This window comes from Scomber scombrus, chromosome 21 (genome assembly GCF_963691925.1).
Source record: "Scomber scombrus chromosome 21, fScoSco1.1, whole genome shotgun sequence".
Taxonomy (NCBI): Eukaryota; Metazoa; Chordata; class Actinopteri; order Scombriformes; family Scombridae; genus Scomber; species Scomber scombrus.
Genome location: NC_084990.1, coordinates 4924841 through 4946150, shown reverse-complemented (window position 1 = coordinate 4946150; position 21310 = coordinate 4924841). Strand labels below are relative to the sequence as shown.

General features: G+C 41.8%; 2 protein-coding genes across 4 annotated transcripts in view; both read left to right on the top strand.

Moving 5' to 3' along the window:
* The window catches only part of wu:fj29h11 (uncharacterized), a 42637-nt gene extending 38265 nt beyond the window's left edge, over window positions 1-4372 (top strand). For 2 of the 3 annotated variants that reach the window (XM_062442906.1, XM_062442908.1), the window contains 5 exons: window positions 1246-1377; window positions 1458-1745; window positions 3083-3224; window positions 3378-3534; window positions 3616-4372. In XM_062442906.1, the coding sequence (XP_062298890.1) occupies window positions 1246-1377; window positions 1458-1745; window positions 3083-3224; window positions 3378-3534; window positions 3616-4035 (1139 nt within the window). In that variant the 3' untranslated portion in view covers window positions 4036-4372. The remainder of the gene's footprint in view (window positions 1-1245; window positions 1378-1457; window positions 1746-3082; window positions 3225-3377; window positions 3535-3615) is intronic. The other variant, XM_062442907.1, reaches the window with a different exon arrangement.
* Window positions 4373-15486: 11114 nt separating this feature from the next.
* bsk146 (brain specific kinase 146) lies at window positions 15487-17927 on the top strand. Its single transcript, XM_062442929.1, has 6 exons — window positions 15487-15658; window positions 15751-15953; window positions 16888-17079; window positions 17163-17555; window positions 17658-17710; window positions 17750-17927. The coding sequence occupies exons 1-6, from the start codon at window positions 15487-15489 to the stop codon at window positions 17925-17927; spliced, it is 1191 nt and encodes a 396-aa protein (XP_062298913.1).
* Window positions 17928-21310: the final 3383 nt, after the last annotated feature.

Genomic DNA, 21310 nt, shown 5'->3' with positions numbered 1-21310 from the left:
TGGGTGATGTCTGGAAAATGTCAAGGCTATTGTGCATGTGTGTAAGTGGCTACACACAGTCAGGGTACAAAACACTAACCAGCACAGGAAAACACAATCCTGATGGCACAAATTCAATACACTGAGGAGTCTGCTTCTATAGCTTCACTTTGCTAGAGAAGTAGCTTAATTTGGCTAGTGTTAGCTAAGGCTAGCTAACTTTTTGAAACTCATTACTGAGTCATGTTTTTGTTTGTGAATGTGAAAAATCCCATGAAAAGACCCATAATCACACACACACTGTATTTTATTATGTGTCAGTCTCACACACACTGTCCTACTGCCATAAATACTCACTAGAACATCCGGTGTGTATCGATCCACCACAGAAAATAGTCCCTAGCAAATCCACTATTTGCAGACCCACAATTACACACACAGTAGTTGATTTTGTGTCAATCCCAAACACACTGTCCTACTGCCATAAATACTCACTAGAACATTGAGCGTGTATCAATCCGCCACAGAAAATAGTCCAACAGTAAATCCACTATTTCCTCCTATTTGAGGAATGTGTGCTTAAAACTACAGTGCCCAGCTGTTCACATGCACATGTTTAAATCTGACTTAAGTCGAGCCAACTTTGTTCACAGCATTGTTAAGGTGTGAGTTCTAAAACTAGACCAGAGAACACATATGTTCAGGTTAGTGTTAATGTGAGAGATGCACAGCGTTGATGCAGAGTAACTGTGTGTTATAACTGCAGCATGAGATGAATTCTAGCGGAGCTGCTGCTGCGTCTAAGTGACATCTCACATCTGCAGTTTCTCCTATTCTGTCTGACACTTGCCCCGATTTCCATTATCATTTCATAATATTCAAAGTGTTTTTCTTCTCAGCTGCACACACACACACACACGCACACACACACAGATAGATAGATAACTGATGTGTTTCTTACATATGCTAATTCTGGTTTGTTCACTGTTGTGTGTTGCAACATAAAAGAGCAGCTGTTGCCAGGGCTCAAAGAGCGAGAGGAGCAGATCCCTCACTGCAGCAAAGAGTACACACACACACATACACACACACACATACACGCACATACTTCAAGGATTAATATGATCAAAAGAGGTTTTCATCGCTAAATTTGTTGTTATGGAGTAACGGTGCTGAAACGAACTTAGATGCGATTGGTGTTTTGCAGCTTTTATCCCATCCTTTCTTCTTCTATGGTTTTTAACACTCATAAATTCTCTTTGGCAGCGCCGTCAAGATGTAATTCCTCCATCGGCTCACCGGAGGAGCCGTCTCGCCCCCCGCAAGCTGACGGGGAGCAGACGCTGGCTTGCTGGCCTCCACGAGCCTCTCTCTTCAACACAGGAAGCAGTCGCACAGGTAGGCTGAGGAATGAGGAAAAAGCACAGTTATATCTTCACTGTACATTTCCTCTTATTCTGTTATTTGTGTGCCAACAGGCCAGTCCGACGGGGGCGTAGTCGAAGCAGTCATGAAGATGTGGCCGCCTCCAGCTCCGCCTAAAGACAGAGACCCAGAGAGAGAGTTCATCCAGAGAGGAAGCAGCCACGGCATCCCTCAGAGTCCCAGCAGCAGCAGCAGCAGCTTTGAGGGGAACCAGCCAATCAAAAGCACCAGCAGCCGACCTTCAGACCAGCCCGACCTTCAGAGAGCCGTCAGTCATCCAGGCCAGTATAACACTGCTGCTGCTGCTGCTGCTGTGAACACCAGCATTCCACTTCCTCCAGGTTACACATTTATTAACTTGTGTTTCCTTACTGCCATCGATTGTGTTCACACTGGTTTAAAGTTACAAGAAAAAAAAACCTAAAAAGTATAAAGAATGATTGGATTTAAAGCTGCACCAATCAATATTTGTGTGTTTGTGATGGATCAGATGACTATGTGTAATTTAATGTAATCTACAGAGAATTATCACCTCGGCTCTGTGGAGCTTTTTAGCCTTTTTAGCATCATTTCTCTGGTTTTCAGCCCCTGAAACGCATCAACCCTTTTCAGCAGTAAGATGAAGCTGCTTACATTGAAAAAGCTCTAAACTCTACCTACCCAACTTTACATAATAAAAAGACCAAGTCAGCAACTAATTGGTGAACATAATGATGCATGTAGCAGCTAAAAAGCCAGATATTTCCCTCAGGGCAATAATAATAATATAACTTTATTTGTATAGTACCTTTCATACAATCAGTGCAGCTCAAAGTGCATTATGACAAAAGCAATGACATACAGCAAGTGCTTCACATAAAACGAACATAAAGCAATGATAGAAAAAGAACAAAAAACAATTAGGAAAGAAATAAAAACATTAATGGAATACTAGTATATAATGAAAATAGCTTAATGAGAATAAAAATGATATATAAAATCAAGTAAAATACAACTATTAAAAGAAGTGCATTAGTGACTGAAAACTAGTTAAAAGCTAAAGCGAAGAGATACGTTTTTAACTTTCTCAGGATGTTGTTTGCTAATCAGTAGCCATTCCAACTTTATGAGATGATACTAGGTCAATGTTATGTATTAATTTGGGTTTAGAGTTTATTCTGTTGCTTCCAAGCAGCCAAAAATATTTAAAAAAAAACATTAATTCACATGTAAATCTGTTTCATGTCCGTAAAACTTGACAGAATAAGCTAACGAAAATGTAGCTCTACTCGCTAATGCTTGTTAATCTTTGGTGGCTAGTAATATGAGAGGAATCACCAGCACTACACCATGTTGAGCTGTCAGAAGCTATGAAAATAACACTGACAGTAATATTTGGTTCATTTCATTATCTTCATTGTATCTTTGGTTTGGCAGCATTTTAAAACTATCTCTAGATTATGACTACAGTGAAAAATAGTGATGCAAATTCATGTAACCAAACAAAATCTGTCAGTAAGAATAGTATTTGCTTATCTAAAGTCACTGTGGGTAGAATATTTTGACATCTGTGAGTGTTTAAAAAAAAAAAATGTAATAACACAAAAATTGTACACTCAGTTGCTTTATCCACACATTCCACATGTATACATCTTGTAAACGCAAACACTTTCCATGTGGTCCTGTCTGTCACTAACAGAGCGCAGTCAACAGAGTGAGACCACTGAGCATCACAAAGCGGAGGCTGGAGAGGAAAGCCTGAAGGCTCCCAGAGCAGCACAGAGTCCTCCATCTGCACAGCCTGCTGAGACAGCCAGCGAGCAGCCCGCTCCAAACAGCCTGTAGGCCTCTTCTCCTCACTCCCAAAAAAAAATTGAAATATTAATGTAGAAAAACTAATGTTGATTTTTCACTCTTACTCAACACATAATTCCAATTCCCCTCCACCCTTTCTCCCCTGCTGTAAACTGATCCTTTGTTTGTGTCTCCTGCAGCTCCGTCCCCGAGGCTGTGGTGCTTCCCAGCACATTTCAAGGGATGGCGGATATTCAGCGTCCTCCTCTGAACCTAGACTTCCCCCTCTGGAACAAAGCCCTGCCCTTACAGACCACGCTCGAGGACATGGAGCTCAACTGCCAGAGACCCTCCACTGTGAGTACATCATTACACCTCATGGTTTCTGAGTGGTTGAGAGCTTTCCAGCGTCTCTAAATTGCACTGTTTCTCATGTAGGTGGTCTTATCCGAGGACCCCGGAGACGTGGCGGCCATCGGCGAGTGGGGTGAACAGCTGGTCAACTCCTTCCTGTGCCACTGGAGAGACAGCGGCGACCCCGAGCGACCCTCGAACATCCTGTGGTGCAACCAGAGCGGAGAGAGCGGCCAGCCGTACGACTTCAAGCTCACCTTCGGACCGGAGGGAGGAGAGAACGGCGGGGTGGTGTACGTGGAGGTGAAGTCCACCATAAAGAAAGAGAAGTCGTTCATCCACCTGTCGGCCAACGAGCTTCACTTTGCACTGAAAGAGAAGGAGCGCTACCACATATACAGAGTGTACAGCGCAGGAGATGCTCTGAACGTTCGCCTCTGTCGCATTCAGAACCTGGCGCAGCATCTCCACACCAAAGACGTGGCGCTCTATTTGTTTGTATAAGTCCTTTTTAAGTCCGTGGAGATATTTGCACTATATCGACTCACACCACACTGACAGGCCAACATCCGCTGCCTGAAAGTGTTTTTTTAATGCCTTTTTAAGTTCATCCAATCTGCACTGATTTTACTTTTTTTAATGTGCTAATGTTTAGTATCTACTGTATTCGTTTCTTCTCAAGTTCTTTTGCCTGCCAATGAGAAAAGTTGCACATTTGTTTTTTCCATTTCAACTGTAGTTTTCTAGATGTCCAATTTTAAAGTTTCCCTGTGGACACGTTGGATGTTTTTAACCCTTTGTATTCACCCTACCTCACCTATACTCAATCATTCCTTTTCAATAAAATCCTTTTTTTTCCCTCAGCTGAATGACTGTGAATGAATTTGTGTGATGATACAAGCTTGTTTTTTTTATCTCTACAATAAGTCTGTATTGAGTTCTAACAGTATAAGAAATGCTTTCACCACAACCTTACAGACAGATGAGGTGATTCTAGCTGAGGGTTCAGTTAAATCAAGTGGAAGCAGAGCTGAATGGACAGGTCCCTCACAGGCTCCCATCATTCCTGGTAATTACACTGTCACAGTGAGCGGGCTGTACTTTGATAGTGAACATCTCTATGATGCTCACAGAGCTCCTCCACTCATCTTTAACCACTTACAAAACTCTTTCTCATAGTTATTACTCTTCAAAAGAAAAAAGCAGCCACTTGACATGCTGCCCAGTTCACCCCTGAATCCTGCACAAAACTGCAGCACCAGCCAGCTGTCTGAAATATTTTAGAAAGGACGGAAAAAAGTGTGGGGTAGTTCAAATGCAGAGAAAGTTATATCTTTCAACCTATCATGATAAAAATATTTAATTTCCTTTTTTTTATTTTTTCTGGGGCCCAGTGGCGCCCCCACTAAAGAGCCCCTGATGGTTCCCCTGGACCGTACTTAAAGAGCCAAAATCTGTGCGGTTGCTGTATGATGGTAATCCTTGCAAAACAGGACACTTATTACCCATGTGATGAGTGTTGTTGGTGGAGAGATCAGAAACAGCCTCTGGGGACAGAACCTCCCTGTTTTCATCCTGTGATGCAACCTCTCAGTAACCAGAGGGCTGCTTTCTACAAAGGATCAGTCATGAGGAATATACTAAATGAACTTGTAAAGATGTATAATTATGCAAGAGCTCATTTAAAATCATATATGTAGATGTAATGTAAGATTTTAGTCTTTTAGTCAAGTATATGAGCAATAAATATGACATAAGATGAGGCGACTGTTATTTGACTGCAGTGCAGCACACAGTGAGGGACCAACAGGAATCTTGTCCCTGGGTTTTATTAGAGATCCTGATTCTGGACTACAGTCATGACTCATGACTACCAGATGATGTTTATTTTAAAAACACCACTTTTATATTAGAATTGGGACTCTTGCGCTAGATAGATGCCCTCTCCATGTCAGACTCGTGCTGCGTTCATGTCTTGCTTGTAAACTCCAAATTCAGAAGTATTCAGTCCGAGATAAGACGACTTAGGAAATCATTTTCATCTGAAATGACAATAAAATTAGCAGACTACTGTTAGTAGATTATGCAACGGTTGCTTGTGCATTTGGTAAATAGAGTATGAAAATGAGTATTGACAATTTAACATATTTCATGTAGGAGCTAGATGCTAATTTTGCCTGCTTTTTGGAGTTGGACAGATTTGTCACCAAATAACTTATACTGCACTAAAACTTTTATTTTTCATATTTTATCAGTCTTATTCTTGCAACCTAATACTTTTAAATTATATGTTTTACTAATTTTTATATTGCCTTTTGTTGCTTTTATATTCTGTCTTTTATTCTCTTTTCTTCTGTTTTTTATGTGCTTTGCCATACAAATAAACTAGCCTTACCTTAAAAATAGCTGCCTGCTAATGCTGCTGGAAACTACACTGATGAGAGCTGAGAGACTGAATCAAAACAATAAAGCTAAAAGACACCAAAACGGTCTGTAGAGTTGAGAGGACCTGCAAAGTCTTAAATATTGATCATAGCTGCTTTAAAGTTAATCTGAATATGATTTTGTAGTTGTTATTAAGAATCACAGACAAGGATGTTCTTAAACAATCTGGTGAACAACAGTCGTTGTTTTCACTGACCCCAAAATCACGTCACAGTCACTGAATGTTACAAAGTTTTGATTGCTAATGCAACATTTCACAACCCATCACTTTGTTGGCATCCATAGACAGAAATTGATATTCCCCACTGCCCATGAAGGCAGCATAGTCTGTACGGAGACAGCGAGCAGCAGCGGCGGCTCCCGGCGGAGCGGCGCTGCGATTGGCCAAAGCAAAGAGGAGAGGGAGGGCTACTGGAGCTCCTCTCTCTCTCTCTATTTCGCTCTTTCTCTATTTCGCTCTCTCTCCTGCCTCCCCTCTCCCCTCCTCTCCTCCCATCCTAGAGGACAGAGCGATGCAGAGACAATAGGACGCAGAGCCGGAGGAGGCTGCAGGATGCTCGGCGCTTCATCCACACACACACGGCTGATGCTCGGAGGCTTTTCAGAGGACACCGAGATCCGCTCGGTCTGGCGTTTCTCACGGCTCACCTGGCTTTAGTATGAGCTCTTATCATCCCTGGTGTTTACCAGCTGCCTGGGCTCACAGGGCGGACTCCACAGCCAGCGTATGGCAACCAACTGAATGGTGAGTAGCGGAATTAACCCGGTTTGATTTATCCTCACCTGCACCCGAACTCACCCGCATCTGACTAATTGAACATCAGTGGTTATAATAACAGTGATGTATTACACTGAGTTTGCTTGTATTCAATGCATGATCGATTGGGCCCATTCTGTGCAGCAGCAGCGCACACACACACACACACACACACACACACACACACACACACACACACACACACACACACACACACACACACACACACACACACACACAGAAAACAATGCTGTGATTGCTCCTTAACGGTGTGTGTGTGTATGTTCTCCCATTTTACTCCAGCAAGCAACAACATTTTGTTTACACCATTGTTTACGATATATGTTTGTGTTTGTTATATATTTGTGTCATTGATAACCTTTCATTGATAAGTGTTAACCTCTCGCACCCCTCCCTCACCATCACCACCATCATCATCACCATCATGCACCCTATATTCTAGGGGCAGCCAGGTATCCAAAGTGTGTATATATGTGTGTGTGTGTGTGTGTGTGTGTGTGTGTGTGTGTGTGTGTGTGTTTGTGTGTGTGTGTGTGTGTGTGTGGGTCTATGTCGCTCTCTCTGAGCTCCGTTACAATAAGTGACAGTGATTTTCCTCAGTCAGTGCAGTCTGAGGACACACTGCAGGTGGGATCCAACATGACGTATCACCCCTCAGAATGTCAAGGCTGAGTGTGTCTGGAGAATAATGAGAGAGTATAATGTTTACATCCCGGCTGCCTGGCTTCATGTGCTGCGTTCGACAAAGTAGGGATCATTTTCGTGCCTCCGTGTAGGAATTAAAGTGTCGTAATAAACTGTTGCACTGTTGTTATACAGAAAACGTATTTGCTATTATATTAGAGTAATCCTCTATTATTTTATCTATTAAGAAACATTGTTGGAGGCTGTGTGTGTGTGTGTGTGTGTGTGTGTGTGTGTGTGTGTGTGTGTGTGTGTGTGTGTGTGTGTGTGTGTGTGTGTGTGTGTGTGTGTGTGTGCGTGTGTGCGTATTTCAGGTATTCCTACGTTGTGGGGTCCCGCACTCCTTAAAGCCTTATGGGGACACATATTAAGTCTCCTTAATGTAAATAACTAATTTTAGGGTAAAGACTTGGTCTAAAGTTTAGGTTAGTTAATGGTTATTTTAAGGTTATGGTAAAGGTTAGGTAGAGGCATGTGGTGGTCATGGTTATGGTTAGGATGAGCTTCCAGGAAATACATTTAAGTCAATGTAATGTCCCCTGATGTGATGTGATGTGTGCGTATGTGTGTGTGTGTGTGTGTGTGTGTGTGTGTGTGTGTGTGTGTGTGTGTGTGTGTGTGTGTGTGTTAAGCCAGCTGATCAAAGTGGGCTTAAGCTGCAGTACTTCATGGCATGTAAAAGCAGACACACGCAAGAAACACTCCAGCATGATGAGTCACAGATCACAATATAGGTCACAAAAACACTCCTGCGCTCAACAATCCGCCGCCAATGGGCGTCTCGCCGGCAGTTGTCCCCCTCTGTTTGGTATTGTTCTCATCACACCACAATACAGCTTTGGTTGGAAGATGACATGACGTTTGAGCTCTTGTATGCAGACACAATGTTTTATGTAGGTGCAGCCTCGTCTGTCTGACTGTCATACCGCTGTTTATAGGGGCTGGGTGGTGTGAAAGAACATATTTTCCAGCATTAGTAGACTGTCTGTGGTAAATGTGTGGAGAATCACAGAGAAGATTATCCAACTGATGTTCCAAGCAATGCACTGTGATCACTGTTAGGTCTTACATGACAAAGAGCTCTTCATGTGTGTGAAAGAAAACCCACTAAAAACTCATTATGTTAGTTTGTAGTTGTTGTTATATCACCACATGAGGTTCAATTATTCAACAACTCTACTGTCAAAGGACTGGTTTGACATTTTGAGCTAATTTTATTTTTTTACTGAGAAAAGATGAGAATGGTACCAATCTTCTCATCTGACTCTCTGCAAGAAGCAAATAAGCGTATTTCCCAAAAACTGTAATTCAAGTGAAAATGTGTAGTTCATAAAGTGAATATCTGTTATTATTAGATACTGACTGGTGAGGCTGGCTCTCATCTTTTAATTAAACATATTAGAATCTATATTGTAAATAATTTAATAGCTTAAATGGGTTCCAGTGATTTACTACCACGCTTCTATAAAGATTGCTACCTACACTGTTACCTTGTCACACCATTTATGTTAATAACCTAAATTAGCTTCACATTTGGAGTAGGTCCTTAACAATTGAAACTGATACAGAATTGAAATGAGTCTAATAGTGTTAATATTGGATTTTGTTTAGATGTAACTGCCAGCGATGGAGGATTAGCAGCAAGTTTGCCAAAAGTTGTTGACACAGAAATTGTACATATCTATTGATAGCGGGCTGTTTTTTGTTGTTTTTTTTACTTGGCTGCTTGTAATTATGGCTGAATTTATGTGATGTGAATTAGTCCCTGATTAAAGCTATAAAAACACTTGTTCCTACATTTCCCAATATTGCGACCCGCTATAATCTAACGTTAAACCCTCTCTCAGACTCTACCCCTTCACTTTGTAACACTGGTTTTCTGCCACACATTTCTAGCCCAAGATGAGATAACCCCCCCTGATGACATCATCAGGGTTATTTCTTCAGGCTTGACAAAGCTCCCCCACAGCCGTGGATGACAATAAAACAACAGTTTTCATGTGTGAAATCGATGGAGTGAAATTTTGGACCACAAGGTCAGAGTTTAAAGGTCAGTTACAGAAGGAGGACGAGTGAATAAATATATTGCTGACATTTAAACGAAGCTGTAAATGTGCTCAGAAAGCAGCCACACAGGAGATTTGAGATTTTGTCGGTTGGGGCTGTTGACTGTTGGTGCAGAGATATTGGCTACGACACTTTATTCTTTATCTTTGCGCACGCACGCACGCACACACACACACACACACACACACACACACACACACACACACTCGTACACTCTCTGGTACTTTGCTACTTAATGTTCCTTGTCATTGTGTGCTGTGCTCCCTCTCTTCCCTCTCTCATTATTTTCTCTCCCATATACCACTCTCTGTCAATGCTTGGTCACACTCAAAAACACACTGCTGGAGTGTGTGTGTGTGTGTGTGTGTGTGTGTGTGTGTGTGTGTGTGTGCGTGCGTGTGTGTGTGTGCGAAAAGCGGTCGGTCACTTCTGATCATGCCCACTTTGTGAAAATAGAAAGCAAATCCTTCGTGGGTAGAAAATGAAACGGCTTAATGTTCGTGTTGCTGTTGTTTCTCACACGGGGAAACAGGAACGTGTATAGCTCACATACCCAGAAAACTTAAAGGTCACTGAAATGGAAAAAGGCTTTGAGAGGCTCCAGCCGAAGATGGCGTTGCTCTAAATGTTCGAGAATCGGAGCTGGAGCCGGGGCGGGGGTGTGATCATCGTCTTGGCTCGCTGAATCTGCTCTGCCGGTCAGCTCTGGCCGCTGGTTGCATAAGCAGTCTGGGATTTAGTCAGCTACGGCCCCCTGGTCGCTGCTCTGTTTCTGCAGAGGGTTAAACCTGGTGGCACAGTGTCAGTGCTGAGAGGGGAGGCTGGAGGAGGAGGGTTGGGGGGGGGGGGGGGGATTTGTGGTCAGTTGAAAGGAACATGGTGTATTTTGTGTTGCGTTTTAAAGCCTGTGGTAGGGTACAGGTGCAGTTCTGAGGAGGGAAAGGAAGATTGTTATGCAAAGGCTGCTTTAAAGTGATTAAAGCACTCATTTTGAGACCGTATAATTACTGGAGCTGCAAATTATTTTCATCAGTGATTAATCTGTGTTATCCAGTCTATAAAATGTCAGAATAATGGCATGTCTTACTTTATCCAAACCAAAATCCAAAAATTCAATTTACAATTACATAAAAGAAACATTTGACTTTTTTATATATAGAACAAAATCAGGGATGTATTAAAAGAACTGCATAGGATGTTCCTAGATGGCATCCCATTCATTTTAATGTAACTTCCTGCTTGCTGCGTGCACACATGGAAGAGAAATGTTAAATTTTATTTGACCCAAATGGACCCAATTCTGATGACACAAAGAGTCAGATGGTTTGTTAAGGTCAGAAAGACTCATTCAGTGTTTAACAGCTGTGCCATTTATAATTAATGTGTATGGGAGGACCTTCTTTGTGTCAGCGATGTGTGTGTCATGTGACCTGGAGCACCAAGTGTGGCCACCTGTCTCTTGAGGCTCGAAGGAAATTTGCTACATCATTTTACAAAGGAAATATTCAGCACATTTGCAGCTTTATTTTTATATTCTGGGGCTCTACTGAAATATATCTTTACATGATTTACAAGAATTTAAAAACTCCTTATTTATCTTATACAGACCCTTTATGCAGTCCCTCAGTTCAGCCTCCGTCTGAAACAGGCCGTTTAGCTCCTGTCTCTTTAAGGCCCCCCTCTGTTCTGATTGGTTACCTTCCAGAAGCTGCTCCTCGGCAGACTTCCAGCTGCTTCAGAGGCTACATAAACAAACTGTAATGGCAGGATTTGTTCTCCCGAAAATCCAATCCGAAATATGAGAGTAGACAATGCAAACGACTCATTGAGCAACTGTAGCAACAAAGATTACGGAATAGACAGCCGTTCTGATTTGCTTTACCCTGAAATCTTTAATCGCATTTCTCACCTATTGTATTTATTTGTCTCACTTCAAAAGATCCACATTGTTTAGGAAATTGTCTACTTCACATTTTTTTTCTATCCAATCAGATTTCAGCGTTGGCAAGATGCTGTCCAATCATTAGCTCTGCAGTTGTTTCAACCAAGGCTGTGACATATTACCTAATTGTGCATCAAGTTACTTCGATTGTTAATGCCAAGATTATGTGCCGCAGAACACACACACACACACACACACACACACACACACACACACACACACACACACAGTGGGATAGCAGACTTCCTCTCCACATGGAGAGTCGACATTTGTCCTGACCTGATGACTCATTCAGTTATGAGTCCAAAGCTGCTTCTATATAAATACAGATGCAGCTCTCTTTGTGGTAAACACAAACACAAACGCACGCGCACACACACACACACACACACACACGCACACACACTCACACACACATATGGATATCCATCAGAGCTGCCAACACACAGCGTGATAGCAGAGGGTATTAGATAAGGTGATCTAAGGTAAGGGGAGAGGGGTTGACATCTGCTCCAGACACACACATACACACAAGCACCAGTAGTGACAGTTAATAGATTCTTATTAATCTTGTAAATATTATAATTGTAGTTTTTATACGTCGCCATAGACTTTTCATGCTGAACGCCCACTATGTTTGAAACTAGCTGACATGTTTATATAAGCTGCAAAGTGAAGTCGAATCATTTTGTAAAGCATTAGGTCAAATGATCAGAAGTGTAGCTGCTGTTTGTAACATTTTAACATCAAATTCATATGTGACTGCAAAATAATAAAAAGGAATTCAAATATAGCGCTATAGCAGGCAGCTGTGGATTACTGTGACTATGTAGAGGAAGTGTTGTACAAGTCAGAATTTTCCAAATCAAACGTGATCAGACCAGATGAGTCAGTCTGATCACCTGTCCAGATGCTGGTACTTTAACCTGTTTGGCTACAGCTGGATTCCCTTCTGCTCCACTGTTTCTGTTTGATAGCAGAAATATATTCAAACATCAGCTGATGGATCTGACACTATCAGCATGGCCAGATACCACCAGTGGGGTAGAACATGGTGTCACACTTGCACTTGCATGCACCCAGTTCATCTCTTCACCTTTACTGGAAACATCAACTTTCCTATATTTAATTAAATAATTGAGCCTAACCATTTAATGTAGTTGTGGTCATCAGACTTAAAGTGGAGTTAAATTCAGTTTAATTTATTTTAACAGGATAATCTGTTTAGTATCAATCAACACTTTATCTGGAGTTCTACTTCTGTGTGAGAGTGTACAGCATCCTTTCATACTAACCTCTGATGTAGGAATTAATTTATATTTTAGCATTTTGATTTCACTGCTTCAACATTATATGGATGTGTGCTACATTATTAGCCTATATTGTGCTTTAATTACATTCTCCACAGCCACAAAGTTACACTCTTTTATACACATGGCCTTCCATATGTGCGATAATATAAGCAGCAATATAAGTTTTGGTTTTAAATTCATTAAGTGGTCAAAATCACATCTAAAAATGAATGCTAGTGTTGCTCTGTGTAGCTTCTGTTTGCATAACGTATTCATAGCAAGTCATATCATTAAATGGTGATGCAGTGACTCATTTATGCTGCTTAAAAAAATCCCCCATGTAGCACCTTTAAGTTACTAAACATAATTACATGAAACATGAAGTCAAACAAAGTATTCAGGATTATCATTTTAACCATATTCCCCTGCAGCACCACACACACACACACACACACACACACACACACACACACACACACACACACACACACACACACACACACACACACACACACACACACACAGGGACACACATGGCTCTGCATGTACCCAGCAGTGCTACAGTAAGCACTTCTTATCCCGGACAGAAACAAATGGCCATCCCTGTTTACAACTCCCCGTCCTCTCCCCCGCGTATGTGTGTTATCACGTGTGTCTAAGAGAGAGAGAGGAAGAGAGGGACAGGGAGATACATCCTCTCTGCACTGCCATTTATCACACAAACTGACTCATCCCTCCTCATTCGCTGGCATCAACTTTTCTTGTCCGCCTCACACAGAAAAGATTACACTCCCAAAGTGGAACACAAAGGCCTATGGATGGAGATGACAAAGTACCTACACTGAGGTGTGTGGGTCACATAGCAGGTGACTTAACTTTCGATGAAACAGGTCAGCTCAGCCCGCATCAGATTGTTGTTTCCTGTATCCTGCAGCTAGACGGTTGGCAGGATGTGGGTAGAATAACACATAAATGCAATTTGAATATAGGCTGAAAGGGATATGTGTTGATAATAAAGCAGGCGCTGTAAATATGACAGCAGGCCAAGTGTTGAGCGTCTCCTCAGGGATGGAGAGAGGCTGCTTTCCAGCACTTCAGGTTATGTAATAACTGTGTGTGTGTGCGTGTGCGTATGTGTGCTCCCATATTTCTTCGACATGTGCATGGATCTATAGAGGGAGTGTAAGGAATTGGCAGGTCTCGCTGCTCGGGGAGAGAAAAAAAAAGAAAGCAATCACTAAGAATAATCACACTGCAGCAGGGAATGGATTGGATAGAAAGGGACTGTTATTGGCTGTGTGTGCGAGTGCCTGCATGTGTGTGTGTGTGTGTGACTCAGCTCAGCTCTGGCGTCCCCCTTGGCGAGTAGCATTTAGAATTACTTAAGCCTTCACTGCAGATAATTAGCATTTCCAGTGAGTATCACACTGCAGATCAGACCATCGACAGCTTGTTGTCCACAGCTGACCTTGAAAACCAAAAGAAATATCACATTATCACTCTCCTTTTCTCATATCATCATAGTACATATGTATATTTTGCATCCTATATATTTTTCCATTTGTCCGACCATCCTTTGCACCTTTACAGTTGACTTCTTTTAACTATAAATGAAAAGGGAATATCTATGTAATATGATATCTTTAAAAAACATGTTGAAACAAGTGATATTTACTTGCTGATGAATGTTTGTCAAACAATAAGTGTGTTCTTTAGTAAGAGCCATTTTTGCACTTAAGCTGTTGGCAGTTGCCAGTGATGTCAAGTGCCACTAACCTATACAGAAAAGGCCATTTGTTGTGCTTTCACATCACTATACTAACAAGAAGACTAATAGTTTACAGCCATGCTAGCAGCTCTACGAGGCTGTACTTAATGCTAACATTAGCATGCTAACCTGCTCACGATGACAACCTACAGATGTGTAGCGGCTTTACCATGTTCACCATCTTAGTTTAGCCTGTCAGCATACTAACATTAAGTACAGCCAAGACCGATGGGAATGTCAATTACTCTGCAGGTTTTTGGTCATAAACCAAAGTATTGGACACATAGAATTCACCCTGAGGAGGACATGAATGTCTGCACCAAATTGTTTTAGCAATTCATCCAATAGTTGTGGAGAAATGTATCTTAAAACCTTAAATGTTAGCATCATAGTGCCCCCACAGGAAAAGTCAGTGGATCACCAGCATTACTGGGATTCATCCTCTTGGCACCATGAGTGTCTGAACCAAACATCATGGCAATACATTCAAAAGTTCATGAGATATTTCAGTCTGGACCAAAGTAGTGGATGAACTGACAGATTAATATTCCTATCCTTCAAGCCATGCCACTACCGTGGATAAAAGTTAAACTTGTCAATGCCCTCTGGTGGACAAACCACATAATTGCAACACTGTTTCTTAACTACCTCCAATGTATCTTTGGTATTTCTTCACTGCAATTTCTTATTATGTAATGAGCCGACATATACGCCAAACCGTTATTCTGTGATAGGCTTATACTAGCTTGCTGATTAATGATGGCAGCTCTGGTGGTTGAATGGTCAAAGTGTCAAAGTACCTTTTCTGTGTACACTGCCATAAGTAGTAATATTACAGTTACAAACCAGTTAACCGTGTTTTGTTTTCTTTCTTTTTTTTTGCAGTGACACCAGCTGTTAGCTGCTGTTGCGCTTGTCCTGCCTGAGCGTCCATCCATCAGTTTGTCACCTCAGTCCATCCCCTAAAACAGTCACCAGCATGAGTTCCTCTCCACTGGTGTCACGAGCCAACATGGACATCCTGGATGAGCTGCAGCTTATCGCAGCCCAGAACTTGGAGAGGCTGGAGGTCAACAAGTACTACGAGGTGATCAGGGAGCTTGGCAAGGGCACCTACGGAAAGGTGGACCTGGTCATCCACAAGATCAGAGGTTAGGGATCCTGTAAACACTAAGTCATACAAATAACATAATGCTGTAAAAAAAAAAAGAACCCCTAATTCTGTAATTTTCCCCCCCAAAAGGTACAAAAATGGCACTGAAGTTCCTGAAGAAAAAGACGACCAAGCTGAAGTCGTTTCTGCGGGAATACAGCATCTCGCTCTACCTGTCTCCCTGCCCTTTCATCATCAACATGTTCGGCATCGCCTTCGAGACCGACGACTACTATGTGTTCGCACAGGAGTACGCTCTGGCAGGAGACCTCTTTGACATCATTCCTCCACAGGTGCTTTACCTTATCCATTGTTTTAATTATTGCCTATCATCAAACTTTCAAGTCTATTAGCCTCATATATGGAACTGTATTTTGCTTTTGGGTCATGATCCGTGCAAAAATAGGCATATCAGTCTAAATCAGCTCTTTTAGTACTTCTGTTGAACCAGCTGTAGTGTTGTTGTGGTGGTGATTCTTGTAGATATGATCTTCCTCATATCTACAAGAGCTTGAGATTTTGAGCTGCACTGGAAACAGAAGGAATGATGTTACTTCACTGACAGAATATGCCACTTAATTTGAAGCCAACAGTGAATTTCTCACCTTTGCGCCCCCTGGTGGTAGTATCAACCAGACCCTGAATCTAATACCCCTTCTTACCAACAGATCTGACCTTGGGACCCTGAGATGAACGTATTAAAAGTAACAAATAGACTGTACCCATTTTAATCAGGATTTTATAATTTTTCTACAAACAAAATGTGCCATCAGAATCATTTTAAAGATACTATAGTTACATAAAAATCTAGATTTGTTTTTGTCTAAATCAACAGTACCAAAAATAAAGCACATGGGGTGGAGACTGGGGTGGTGGAGGTAGTGGCTGCACCAGTAGGTTTTGGTATATTGGTATCAGTATTGTAATAGCAAGAGGTGTCAGGCTAAAATGACTCTGTTGTACAGCTATATATACTGTATATGGTTGGATGTCTCCAATCAGCTGATGGCCAATCAGCTGATGAATGAGCCAGTGATTCTGAAACATGAATGAATCAACTATGCAAGCAAAATTTCAGAGCCCTACCTCTATGCATCCATGTGGACTGTCTAAAGCATGATGTTAATTTGCAAAAACAGTCCGTGCAGTGATACATGTTTTATATGTGTATATATACTGAATGTATTGAATGTTCCACCCTGATCTCCCTCTTACCCTGTCCCTCAGGTTGGTCTTCCTGAGGCAGTGGCAAAGCGCTGTGTGCACCAGGTAGCCATTGCCCTAGACTACCTGCACTGTAAGAAGCTGGTCCACAGGGACATCAAACCTGAAAACATCCTCATTTTTGACCGAGAGTGCCGCAAGGTCAAACTGTCCGACTTCGGCATGACTCGCCGGGCTGGCTCACCTGTGAAACGAGTGAGTAACATTTGTGTCTGTCTGTGGCTTTTTCTTCTCATTTTTTTGAACCATGGTTGTGACCTGTTGAGTTTCCCCACCAGGTGAGTGGCACCATCCCCTACACGGCTCCTGAGCTCTGCGATGTGTCACGCCACGAGGGTTTCTGCGTGGACTACAGCACTGACGTCTGGGCCTTCGGCGTGCTGCTCTTCTGCATGCTGACAGGTAACTTCCCCTGGGAAAAGGCGCTGCCCTCTGACTCTTTTTACCAGGAGTTCATTCGCTGGCAGAGGAGGAGGACGAACACAGTGCCGTCCCAGTGGAGGCGCTTCACTGAACAGGCCCTCCGCATGTTCCGCCGGCTGCTCTCGGTGGAACAGGACCGCCGCTGCTCCGTCAAAGAGGTGTTTGGCTACTTCAGTCACTCCTGGATGCTGGATGGGGAGAACAACAACAACAATGGCAACGTAGGAGGTGGAAGCACTGGTGAGAGGGTTGGCGGGGGAGGTGGAGGAGGAGGCGGCGGAGGAGGAGGCGGTGTGAGAGGAGAAGTGGACGGTACTATTTCATCATCTTCATCCGGGGAGGAGGACGAGGAGCTATTGGTAGAGCGGATGAAGCAGCAGACTCTGTCTCCTCTCTCCCCGTTGTCTCCCCTCTCTCCTATGTCTCCGGTGGCGGTGGAGAGAGGGAACGGTGGCGGGGCCAAAGGTGGGATGATGGAACCGGGCACGGGACACCATTTCGTGTCTGTTTCCACCAACAGCTCTGTGTCATCCACCAACAGTTACGAACGAATGCCGAGAGAAAACAGTTCGCCAGGTGGCCGCATGCTTGTGGCTACGCCCATAGAAATCTGTGTCTGAGCGTGTCAGAACAAACATTTCTATGTTAATGTTGTCACAGACTCACCGGTCCACTCTTTTATACCTCTCATCCAACCACTTAGATGTGCATGCATGGAAAAAGAAACAAACAATGAGTACTAACTAACTAAGAATCCTGTTTTAAACATCTTGGAAAAGGAAGAGCACACAAGCAGAAGACCGTTAAGGGGGAAGTCTTTGTAGAGTGCATACATTCCTCATGAGGTACAGTTTTTGGTCAAATTTCCTCAAAAGAACCCAGAAGAATCCCAGTTTACACATTGATTACAATGACACATGCAATTGCAGTGTAGGGATACCCAGAAGCAAAAAAACTAAGTTGCTTCCATTAGAGATTCTGTCACTAAAACCATCTGAAAAGAAGACCAAAATGTATTTCCTAAAGCAATACTTCGAGCAAAAAAAGAGAGAGAAGAGACGAAGTGGCAGAATGATGTGTGATCTCTTCAGAACGAGACCAGGTGTCACTTTTGACGAAGCCAAGGGACAAAGAGAACTTCTACTGATTTGTATTTTTCAAGAAGACTACAGCAGAGTTCAAAGACATATCTCAGAAGATAAAAACGAATGAGCGGTGGTTTTCAGTGTTTCATGTGTAACAAAAATGTGAATGTGCGAGTGTGTTTGTGTGTGTATCCCTGTGCGTAAGAATCCAAAAGAAGTGGATTTATTTTGCTTTGAGAAGTGATTAATTTATTAATTTGAGAATCTAAAAAGACAATATATTTTCTATTCTTTTTTCGGTAAAGTAGCTGTTTGTTTTCTGTTTTACTTGGTTGGCTGCTGTACATATTGGTATCAATAGTTTACATTATGTGTTCATTTGGATCAGTGGGAGCATTTTCCCGCTATTGGCTGCGCACCAATATGTCTCTGAGCATCAGACTAGACTGAGAGAAGGCTTTATGATGTCTCTGTTCTTCTTGTCAAACATATCTACTTCACTGTTGAAAGACTATTTTCTACTCACTCTTTCAATTCCGTTTGTATAGCTTGTTTTCTTCGAAACTTTAAAGGACCGGTGTGTAGAATTTAGTGGCATCTAGTGGTAATTTTGTAGATTGCAACCAATTGAATACCATGGCACCGAAACATGCAGAAAATGTAATGTAGTATTTAATTCAAAGTCTGTTCCAATACATTCCACTAAATTCTACACACTGCACTTTTAAGCTAAAGTATTTGTCTGAAAAGAAGAAGAAAATGATCATTTCGCATTTTCAGTTCAATCTGAAGACAAAAAAAAAAAGTCCCCGAAGATGTAAAAGAGTCACCTTTTACAAAAAAATGCATGAGTAGCTCAAACTTACCTTTAAGAAAAATTTGAACCGGCTTTTCAAAAAAATATGGTGAAGAAAAAAAAAAAGCTAAAAAGAAAATGTTGTGATGTGGAATTTTTGCCGTAGCACAATTTCTTGCATCATGTCCTGGAGTGAATATTGCTGTTATGATCTCTTGAGACACCCTAGGGCTAAAAATCTGAACAATAATTAGTTTCTATTCAGCGTGTTGTATTTGTATTGCTATTAATGTTGTGTACTCATCTCACCACCTTCGAGAACAGAAAAAAGAAAAAAGCAAAAGCATGAAGACACGGAGCGAGAGGTTCGAATTTAAATCACAGATTAGGGAATTAAATGATGGAAAGATTTTTTGCTTCTAAATTGCCACTTTTAGTGAAGTAGAGTGGCATAGATGTCTTTTTTTATCAAGTTAAAACAGCAAAAAAAGTAGTTCATTCTTTTCTTTGACCCATTATAAATATTACTGAAATAATTTGAAGTTAAAAAAAAGCAACGAGCACTGGATCATGCATAGGAATGGGCTCTTTGTGTGTTGCTTTCCAGACATAAATCTGCATGAATGTGTATGTGCTAAAGCTCTGTTGTGAAAAACCTGCTCAGTGTTTCTCCTGTCACAAGCTGTAGTACTCTGTTGATGTAGTATAGCTGCAAACAACATGTTTCTTTATCTTTGTGAGAGTCAGTAGCCTCAGCTTGGATCTGACTGAGGATCAGCTTAACTCGGCTCAGCCCTTACATAAACCGTTTGGATCATGTTCATCAAAAGCTGCTCCCGGATCAGCGGGCGAGTATGCAAATTACTACATCTTGTGACAATCTCTGACCTCATCAGCAGCCTTCTGACTCAGAACAAAGGACAGTCTTGATACAGACACTATGGATGTGCTGTTTTCCATCGGCCAGCTGCGAGCAGCACTGGCTCTGCAGGGTGTTGTTTCACATGACCGTATGAAGAAGAGGTTACACAAACATGTACATTACCTCATCATGGCACTCTCTATCTCTGCCCTATTCACCCCCAGACCACCCCTTTACTTCTCCTCAGCACATCCCAGTATAATCTACAATGCACCAAAAGTCAATCCTAACAAGCTAATACATCTCATAATTTAATTCAAGTGATACATTTTGCAGGTCTAGCAGTGGGAGAGCCAAGAGATGTGACAATAGCCACTGGGACTGTTACTTAAAAGTCAAACAAAGTAGAGCTAATATATAAATTGTCCATGTAGCTTAAATAAGACAAAAAAAAAATTGACTTTGTCTTCTCTTTCACGTTTCCACCACTGCCTCACACATCTTTAAAGGGAAGCTACCAGCTTTAACTTTATTGACAATTCCTCCATCTGCAATTTTTTTTTTTTAATCTAAATGCTTCTACACAATCGACAGTGAATAACAGGTTGAATTGTTATGTTTTTCCAACATTTGTGGGAGTTTGAATTTCAAAATTAAAAGCGTTTGCTCTGATGGTCCCCACAGTCTGGCCTTTGGGTCCCTCACTTGTTTTCTTGGGTGGAACTATTCCTGCCATAACTAAACTAGCTGGCTAACTTTTTCATGAAAATTTAAGTGGCAACACCAGCTGTGTGTTAATTAGTGTGTAAATTACCACCACACACTCTACTTGAATTTCTTCAGAATAGGGATATCTGCTCATCATCCTATTGTGGTCTGATTCCAGGTAGTTAAGCCAAATTTTGGAGGGTAGCAAACATCCTGTAACCCCCGCAGGACTGTGTTTAACAGCCTATTAAGTAAATTAGATATGGTGGTCATGGTGGTCACCCACATGAAAATTGTTTGGCTCCACCAATAAAGTCTGGGTGAGATAACACTGCAGATTCACTTCTTTCGGAGAATCCTAAAACACAATCACCAATATGTTAAAACAAAGCAGAAAAGGTTAGATTAATATATATATAGCGATAAAGAAAAATGCAATCTTGATATCATTTCCATCCAGAATCCAATTTTAAGATGACTTTTGGTGTAGCAGAAACACGACATGAAAACCCTCCTGAGGTTCTGATCCAATATCTGCTGCAGCTGAGGACG

What these genes read in the sequence shown, in the direction of transcription:
- bsk146 (XM_062442929.1), top strand. Translation starts at nt 15,487, where the DNA reads ATGAGTTCCTCTCCACTGGTGTCACGAGCCAACATGGACATCCTGGAT. An exon ending in GGTCATCCACAAGATCAGAG is followed by an intron (nt 15,659 to 15,750) that starts GTTAGGGATCCT and finishes CCCCCCCAAAAG; the next exon opens with GTACAAAAATGGCACTGAAG. An exon ending in GTGGAAGCACTGGTGAGAGG is followed by an intron (nt 17,556 to 17,657) that starts GTTGGCGGGGGA and finishes GAGGAGGACGAG; the next exon opens with GAGCTATTGGTAGAGCGGAT.